The following is a 10,000-nucleotide window of genomic DNA, read 5'->3' as shown; positions in this document are numbered from 1 at the left end:
CCCTTGAGACTATCTTTCCTCTCCGGAACACTGAAGGAAATATTTTAAAGGAATATTCCAGGTTAAATACAAGTTAAACTCATTCGACAGCATTTGATTTTTTGACCTTTTTTTAAAAAAAAAAAAAGCTGAATCTGGGTTCCAGTGAGGCACTTACACTAGTGGGGGCCAATCTGTAAAAATAAAGTAAAAATAAAAAAAATTCTCACTGTTTCAAATGTGTAGCCACAAGACGTAAACAATATGTGTGTTACAATAGGCTTAGTAACCATCTCTGTGTAAAATAATATCCAATTTAACAACTTCGTTGCCATGACAACATAATGCCATAAACCTTAAAAAACTAAAACGACCATAAAAACTTGATGATTTAAACTTTAAAGCTCAAGTTTTAATAAAATGATGAATATAAGTGCTTTTATAAAATATAAGCTTCACATTCTGCCTTCAAACCCTCCAAAAATTGGCCCCATTCACTTCCACTGTAAGTGTCTCACTGAAACCACGACTTCAAAATGAGGGACGAGTCAAAATGATGTTTTGTGGTAATGAGCATTATCCCACAAATGCCAACGATCGAGGTGAACTTGTATTGAATCTGGAATATTACTTTAAAGAATGTTGCGATCACTGTTTTGGTGGGACATTTTGTAGGTCTCGCCTTTTTTTTTTTTTCATACAATGGCAGTGGATAATGACTCACTTTAAAGCTTAAAAAAGCAACCAAAAGTGTCATAAAAGTAGTGCATGCTAATCGTGTGTCATATTCCAAGTCTTCTGATGGCATTGGAGTACTATGTATGATCTACAGACTGGAATTAAAGTCATTATTCACTCCCAAAAATGTGTGTACAGAGCAAACTAAATTAAATATGGCGACACATCAATGGAAGCGGAGCGCAGTTCTAGCGGGAAGACCAGCAGCTGTACATCATCACATCATTAGCTGGGTAATACCTAGCCAATCGCACGTAAGCCATTGCTTTATAAGTCCGCTCACAATCTATCACATTGCTGTTTCGGTGTGCTAACACGGCAACCTCCACCACCCCATCACCACCAGTTGAGCCCTGTCCCGCAGGGAGGTAGGCTCCTCGCTCCTGCCTCCTTTCTCCAGCAGGACATGACGGTTCCGGGTACAACTCCCTCGGACTGCCGGACGGGGCCTACGCCAAAGAGAGAGACATTACCTCCCATTTTACATCAATCAAATAAATGGCATCTCAAACTTCACTCAAGCCTGCGTGTCTTCCATCATGGTTTCAGTGAGGCACTTACAATGGAAGTGAATGGGGGCAATTTTAGAAGGTTTTAAAGGCAGAAATGTGAAGCTTGTACTTATATGCAAGCACTCACATAAATTCTTCAGTTAAAACTTGTGTATTTTGAGCTGTAAAGTTGTTTAAATTGTCGTTTTTGTGGGATTACCATGTCGTCATGGCATCGAAGTTTCAAAATTGGCTATAAATTTACTCAGAAAAGGTTAGGATGTGATTTTATCACACCATAATTATGCTAATATGTATGACGTTTACGTCTTTTGACTATACTTTTGAAACAGTGAGAATTTTTTTTAACATTTACGGATTGGCCCCATTCACTTCCATTGTAAGTGACTCACTGTTACCCAGATTTTACCTTTTTTGTTTTATAGAAAAGTAGGAACAAGTTGAAAAGTTTCGATCTGCTCATCATACAAAGTATGATGGCCTCGGAAGACTTGACGTATCATGCAAAAGTGGTTTGGACTACTTTTATGACACTTTTTGGGTTTTTGTTTTACGCTTTAAAGTGAGTCATTCACTTCCATTGAATTGAACTAGAAAAAAATGGACAAGCCCTTGGATATGTCCCACCAAAACGTTCTGTATCACCAGGAAATACTGTATGTTAACATAGGTAAGACTACTGGAAGGCTACCTGATCTCTAAAACGTCCTCTTAGCTCTTTGGCTTTTTTGTTTTAAAGGCAGGACTTCTTTCATCCTCCATATTAAAATGGCAAATTCTCCAATGGCCTTGACCCTCGCTGTGACCTCAGACCTCAGTTAGGAAGGTGTTTTAAAATTGATGCTAACAGGACAGTGTCTGGGTCACTGGAAAGCTCAAAAGGAAATGGAGCTCAGTTTTGACATCCCGAGTACAAGAGTTCAGTTTTCTCTTTCTACTACTGAACTACTGTCATGTCATGGCATCAATATATTAACATTAGTCAACATTTGAATTAGAAGCCTTCAATTTGATGTAGTGTGGCATAATAGCTTTGGGAGACCACAAGGGGGCGATATAACATTTACTGCATTTAATACTGAAGGACGCATCGATGTTGACGTGTAGGTGGCAGTCCAAAGTTGTAAATCTAGTCATCACACTCAAAATTTAAGAAGGTTTTTGTACGTCAAGAATGATGATAAGTTTGCCGGTTTGTTTATGAAATACGTATGTATGAATATGTCTTGTATGAAGAGGCTATTGTGCACCTAGTAGCCCTATTTATATCTGCAATAATGTTGATATAGATCGATAATCATTGGGAAAATGTTCGGATTGTTTTTGCGTGAAAAAGGCATCGATGCCAAGCCTAGTATTGACATGTGTTACTGCCACAGTTACACAAATATGCACATGTTCAACAGGATTGCGCAATGCATGGGCCAAGCTTATGCCTTTACATACTTGTGTAGAGTACATTTATGACCCTTATAGTGCGTGTGCTTGCGTTTAAATGTTAATTTCATCTGTCTTGTTTTTTGTCATTTCCTGTAGGGACCCCCCGGACCACACGGACAGCCAGGTCGACCCGGTCCTCTAGGGTTGAAGGTACTAAACAACAGGCCACACTTACCGTCAGATAAACCGTCTCCCTCTGTTTGGACTGGAGATCTGTTCTGTTATATTCATGACCGTTACGCCTGCTTGTACTATTGGGCTGCGTACAAAGCCCTGTAGAACGGTCTTGGAGCACTTGTACACATGCACGCGAACACTTTGATTTATCTGGACTGATGGGAAGCCCGGCAGGTTGTGGAAAGTCGTTTGTGTAGTTTGTGTGGTGAGGTGTTGCTGTAATATTAAAGAGGGGCTGTAAACCAAGTCCACTGCTGGTGTTCTAACAAGGCTTTATGACTAGCCTAACCAGCAAGACGTCCTTGGTTAAACACCATTACCTAAAAATACAAGATTGTGTGTCAATTGCAAGGTCATACTCTTCCCCAACTGAAGCTACCAGCTTGAAATTAAATTCTTCAAATGTGCGTGTAAAGTGATCAAGTGACAGAAGGAGGCGAGAACCGGCTTGACAATATAAATAATAGTTTTAATGATAAACTTAAAAGACAAACACACACACATGATGGACATGTCCGTAAACTATCTCTGTCTCACGCACGATCCTCTGCAGTCGACCTTTATCCCTCTCGGGAGGCTTGATTACCCTAATACGGGACCGGGTGTGTACGATCACGACCTGGCCCCGCCCCATTTAAACTCTTACTTGCCAGTTCTCCGATACGCCACAGCTTGTTCCTCGGCCACTCCTCCACCCTCTATCGGACGACAGCCGCGCGGCTCCGGGTGGATCAGAGGCAGTCCTCCAGCCCCTGGTGGACGGAACACCCTGCAGTGTTCTCGGGGAACAGAAGGGGTCTCCACCGCCCCTGGCAACGGTTCTCGCGGTCCAGGCGGACGGCAGTGAGCCCCTCCCCGCTCGCGGTCGGCGGTCTTAAACCCCGCTGTGTTTCAGCAGCCGGTAGGCAACTCCTGCGAGCCTGGCAGCGGCCCTGATCGCTCCAGGCGGTCGGTTAGGAGCCCCTTCTCCCCTCGCGTTCGGCGGCCATCGTCCTCTATCAGGCAGCTGGGCTCCTCGTAATCTTACATCCTCATCCCCCGGCAGATGGCCGCGGCTGCTCCGTTGGGGTGGACGTAGTGGCGAGAACTCTACTACGGCGTATCCCTCCTCCTTCCCGGGTTTCAGCACCAGTGTAAAGTGATCAAGTGAAAGGAGGAGACAAGAACCGGCTTGACAATATAAATAATAGTTTTAATGATAAACTTAAAAGACAAACACACACACATGACGGACATGTCCGTAAACTATCTCTCTCTCGCGCACGATCCTCTGCAGTCGACCTTTATCCCTCTCGGGAGGCTTGATTAGCCTAATACGAGACCGGGTGTGTAGGATCACGACCCGGCCCCGCCCTCCGCCCTGCCACAGTGCGTACGTAGCAAGGCCAGAATTTATTTGTGACGACATGTCAACAAACAACATGGAGGAAGGACTTGAGATTGTTCTGGAACTGATTTGCACAGAACCGAGTTATTATTAAGTTTGATGTTTTTTTATTATTATTATTTGGCTTCCGCTTCCCAAATTAGCGCACTTGAAGTTTGACATTTTTAGTAGCTTAGTTAGCTCCGATCTTAGCTGCAATTTTGTCATAGACTACAAAGACCAAAGTATACTTTCGTTTTCCGTATGCAGCAATGTCTCGAGCACGGTGTGAGTTACGCTAAATTCGTCATCGGCGCAGTTCACACAGACTGTCCAATTGCAGTCCTTGTCTTTGCGCGTCGTCTGCACATGTGCACATGTTGACTGTACTAAAGACTATCACAAAGCAGTTGTTGTGGGCATGTGTCGATGCTTCTGTATGAGCCAAGTCAAGTCATTTTTATTTGTATAGCGCCTTTCACAACACACATCTTTTAAAAGCAGCTTTACAGAAGATCAAGCATTAACATGAGCTCACTGTACAGTCTTTAGTCTTGTAATTTTTGCGTGTGTGTGTGTGTGTGTGTTTCTGCAATGTCCTGCTGTGTGATTGGTCCACCCCTTTCATCCCTGTAAATACAACAAAGGTGGTAAAGAGCTGAGGGGGCCAGCAGGAAATGTGTGTGTGTGTGTGTGTGTGTGTGTGTGTGTGTGTGTGTGTGTGTGTGTGTGTGTGTGTGTGGTTAAGCGATTGCACGGTCCTTGCTTTCTGTTCAAATTATTTCATGCTCTTTGAAGATAAACCTGTTAAAGGTGTAACATCCTGGAGTAAAAGTTGCCACATGCTCTCTCGCTTTGTTTCTGGACACACATGTGTACATGTACACACAAACCCCTTCATTACTGTGACATATTTGGCTTTAATCAAAGTGAAGTTTGGCATCTAAAAACAGACAAAAATAACCACCTTGTTAACATCATCAGTGCTGTTTACTAAGTCTAGAAGTGGAATTACGATTACTCATACTTCTAGTTAAGAACATTAATAAACCACTTACTGACTTATTGACATTTGGCACATAACTTGACTGGCATATTTGTACTATGTACTGTACATGCATGACCTCAAATCCTGCCATTTATTAAGGAGAGGTGTGCTTTTAGTTTTCAGACAGACAATTGTCCTGGTAGACAATAAATGGGTGAAGATTATCATTAAGAAATGACCCTTGAGCCTTGGCCAGTAAACAGCCCCCCACAACACTGTGGCCAGTTTTGCACAAACAAACACCAAACACATTTTCTTCAGATGTAGAAATTCTTACTCTTTCTTCTGTCTTCTATCTTTCAGGGGAAAAAAGGCGACCCTGGACTCTCTCATGGAAATGCACCAAAAGGAGATAAAGTGAGTAAAAACATACACACATTCAACACTATCCATTTGTCTTCCATTTGATGAATTAGTTTTAGACACCATGTCTCAACACTGAGAATACATTGCATATTTGCATCACATTATTAATTGCGTTCTGATACATTTTAAATAGATTTTAAATCATAAAATGTATTCTATCTATCTATCTATCTATCTATCTATCTATCTATCTATCTATCTATCTATCTATCTATCTATCTATCTATCTCTGTCTGTCTGTCTGTCTGTCTGTCTGTCTGTCTGTCTGTCTGTCATTCATTCATTCTATCCATCCATCCATCCGTCTATCCGTCCATGTCCTTCACTCTATCTATCTATCTATCTATCTATCTATCTATCTATCTATCTATCTATCTATCTATCTATCTATCTATCTATCTATCTATCTATCTATCTATATGTCTGTCTGTCTGTCTGTCTGTCTGTCTGTCTGTCTATGTCTGTCATTCATTCTATCTATCTATCTATCTATCTATCTATCTATCTATCTATCTATCTATCTATCTATCTATCTATCTATCTATCTATCTATCTGTCTGTCTGTCTGTCTGTCTGTCTGTCTAACTGTCTGTCTGTCTGTCTATTTATCTATCTATCTATGTCTGTCGTTCATTCTATCTATCTGTCTGTCTGTCTGTCTGTCTATCTATCTATGAGACAGACATCTATGTCTATCTGTCTGTCTGTCTGTCTGTCTGTCTATCTATCTATCTATCTATCTATCTATCTATGAGACAGACATCTATGTCTGTCTGTCTGTCTGTCTGTCTGTCTGTCTGTCTATCTATCTATCTATCTATCTATGTCTGTCGTTCTATCTGTCTGTCTATCTATCTATCTATCTATCTATCTATCTGTCTGTCTGTCTGTCTGTCTGTCTGTCTGTCTATCTATCTATCTATCTATGTCTGTCGTTCTGTCTGTCTGTCTGTCTGTCTGTCTGTCTGTCTATCTATCTATCTATCTATCTATCTATCTATCTGTGTCTGTCTGTCTGTCTGTCTGTCTGTCTGTCTGTCTATCTATCTATCTATCTATCTATCTATCTATCTATCTATCTATCTGTCTGTCGTTCTATCTGTCTGTCTGTCTGTCTGTCTGTCTATCTATCTATCTATCTATCTATCTGTCTGTCTGTCTGTCTGTCTGTCTGTCTGTCTGTCTATCTATCTATCTACGAGACAGACATCTAGATATATATATACATCTATATCTATCTATCTATCTTTGTCTGTCTGTCTGTCTGTCTATCTAACTGTCTGTCTTTCTATGTGTGCCTTTCTGTCTGTCTGTCTGTCTGTCTGCACACATTGTGTATTCAGTTTTAGTTCTCTTTTAAAGTATATAAACAATATAATATAATATAATATAATATAATAACTGTAACATCGTTAATTTCTTACATTTTCAAAGAAAAAAATTGCGACTCAAGAACTCTTTATAGTGAAAATGTGTTCTTGTTAAAAGCGAGGCTTCTTTGCTGTGGCCTTAGGATGTCTGCCATTGATTTAGTTTTTCATGAGGTCAGAATTCAAATCTGAACATATTTGTCACGACGCAAAAGCGTAACAATGTGGGAAAGAGTGGCAGATGCAAGGACATATTATGCACCACAAATTATGAAAAAAACACATGAAATCCCATCTGACCATTCAGACAGCGATGCATTGAATCGGATTTCAGTTACCTACGAAGGTGAAGATTTCATGTGTATTTCTCCTGGTTCAGACAAAAAAAAAACAAGTAGTAAGTAGTAAGAGGGAAAAACAACAAACAAGGCTGAACAAGGCCTAAGAACCACTGAAGAAGCTTCAGGTACATGTCAGGGAACACACAAGAAGAGTTATAACAGCAAACACGTCTGTAAGGTGTTACTGTGCTGTTTCTATCTCATGATTGTCTGTGTGTGTTTAGGGAGATGCTGGTCTGCTCGGTCCTGTTGGTTTAGTCGGTTTGGAAGGCCGTAAGGTAAGATATAAACAAACTCTGATATTATAAAAAAAATGCTAAAACTGCTCTCTCCGATTTCATTATTTGTACATTGTTCAATCATTTCTGACAGTATGCACACATCATTTTTGACGTACCCTGAATGGGCGCTATTAGCTCCGATTTCTTCGCATTTTTGCTTACAAGACCCACACAAACACACAGAAACTCTCCCACATGCTTTTACTCACTGTGTCCTCCGTTACCGTGGAAACCAGTGGAAACATTGGAGGGAATTCCCAATGTGTCGTCTTTCATTGCATTTTACTCCGCATACACACATGTCAAATAAGGCCAGTGTGAAGCGTACAGTGTTCCTCTGAGTAACTCGCTTTATTACGACTGTAAGTCTGTGTCTCAGCTGTGTGTGATTATAGTAAGTTTGGATTCTCTGCCAGGCGTTTTACTGTAAGCAATAGCGTTTTCACGTGTGTATTGGAGAGTGTACATGTGTGTGTTTGTGTTGGAGGTCTCTAGCAGTAGCACCATTGGAAACATCCTGTATTGAATGCCTCAACACATGCACTTTAAAAATTTTGTCCATTAGTTTGCATTTGTGCACGTGTGCTTTGAGCGTTTTAGTGTTGAGGAGTAGTTAACTAAAAGTAGCAATGCTACTAACTTAGCTAGACAGTAGTTTGGCTATTTTTACAATAGTGTTGATTTTAGAGTAATAAAGATACATCTTCACAAATCAAAACATGTGTCCCATTGTATTGCACATGCAGCAATTAGTCGAGGGATTCATCAAATACACTCACCAAAAACATCCTTTCTCTCATGTAGCACTGAGAAGACTAGAGGTTGACCGATATATCGGTTTTACTGATTAATCTAATTTTGATTAGATAATCAAGTGTTTAAAATGTAAGCGAGGTCATGCAAAGAAATATTTGATTATACAGAAACATGCTCCGTCAGCACAACTTCATATGTTGATGAATAAGACATAGACTGTATATACACTCACCTAAAGGATTATTAGGAACACCTGTTCAATTTCTCATTAATGCAATTATCTAATCAACCAATCACATGGCAGTTACTTCAATGCATTTAGGGGTGTGGTCCTGGTCAAGACAATCTCCTGAACTCCAAACTGAATGTCAGAATGGGAAAGAAAGGTGATTTAAGCAATTTTGAGCATGGCATGGTTGTTGGTGCCAGACGGGTCGGTCTGAGTATTTCACAATCTGCTCAGTTACTGGGATTTTCACACACAACCATTTCTAGGGTTTACAAAGAATGGTGTGAAAAGGGAAAAACATCCAGTATGCGGCAGTCCTGTGGGCTGAAAATGCCTTGTTGATGCTAGAGGTCAGAGGAGAATGGGCCGACTGATTCAAGCTGATAGAAGAGCAACTTTGCCTGAAATAACCACTCGTTACAACCGAGGTATGCAGCAAAGCATTTGTGAAGCCACAACACGCACAACCTTGAGGCGGATGGGCTACAACAGCAGAAGACCCCACCGGGTACCACTCATCTCCACTACAAATAGGAAAAAGAGGCTACAATTTGCAAGAGCTCACCAAAATTGGACAGTTGAAGACTGGAAAAATGTTGCCTGGTCTGATGAGTCTCGATTTCTGTTGAGACATTCAGATGGTGGAGTCAGAATTTGGCGTAAACAGAATGAGAACATGGATCCATCATGCCTTGTTACCACTGTGCAGGCTGGTGGTGGTGGTGTAATGGTGTGGGGGATGTTTTCTTGGCACACTTTAGGCCCCTTAGTGCCAATTGGGCATCGTTTAAATGCCACGGCCTACCTGAGCATTGTTTCTGACCATGTCCATCCCTTTATGGCCACCATGTACCCATCCTCTGATGGCTACTTCCAGCAGGATAATGCACCATGTCACAAAGCTCGAATCATTTCAAATTGGTTTCTTGAACATGACAATGAGTTCACTGTACTAAAATGGCCCCCACAGTCACCAGATCTCAACCCAATAGAGCATCTTTGGGATGTGGTGGAACGGGAGCTTCGTGCCCTGGATGTGCATCCCAAAAATCTCCATCAACTGCAAGATGCTATCCTATCAATATGGGCCAACATTTCTAAAGAATGCTTTCAGCACCTTGTTGAATCAATGCCACGTAGAATTAAGGCAGTTCTGAAGGCGAAAGGGGGTCAAAAACAGTATTAGTATGGTGTTCCTAATAATCCTTTAGGTGAGTGTATATATAGGCTATAAAAAGCTTAATTTGGTTAATACTTAAATAAAGAGCATTGTAAGTCCCTGGTGTGTTTCAGGCTTATTTATAGTTAAAGGTGCTGTACAGTAAAGGATTTAAGCCATGTTACTTCCACAAAAATTAGCTGTTGAATTAGCCACGCCCCTTCTTTCCAAAACACCG

At 41.0% G+C, this 10,000-nt stretch overlaps 1 protein-coding gene across 1 annotated transcript in view; it reads left to right on the top strand.

The window, feature by feature from the left end:
* The window catches only part of col27a1a (collagen, type XXVII, alpha 1a), a 90,399-nt gene that overhangs the window by 20,600 nt on the left and 59,799 nt on the right, over positions 1–10,000 (top strand). The window contains exons 5-7 of the mRNA XM_052105284.1: positions 2,766–2,819; positions 5,564–5,617; positions 7,562–7,615. Of these exons, the coding sequence (XP_051961244.1) occupies positions 2,766–2,819; positions 5,564–5,617; positions 7,562–7,615 (162 nt within the window). The remainder of the gene's footprint in view (positions 1–2,765; positions 2,820–5,563; positions 5,618–7,561; positions 7,616–10,000) is intronic.

The sequence above is a fragment of the Xyrauchen texanus genome, chromosome 35 (assembly GCF_025860055.1).
Source record: "Xyrauchen texanus isolate HMW12.3.18 chromosome 35, RBS_HiC_50CHRs, whole genome shotgun sequence".
Classification (NCBI taxonomy): domain Eukaryota; kingdom Metazoa; phylum Chordata; class Actinopteri; order Cypriniformes; family Catostomidae; genus Xyrauchen; species Xyrauchen texanus.
This window is presented reverse-complemented; position numbering and strand designations above follow the sequence as displayed.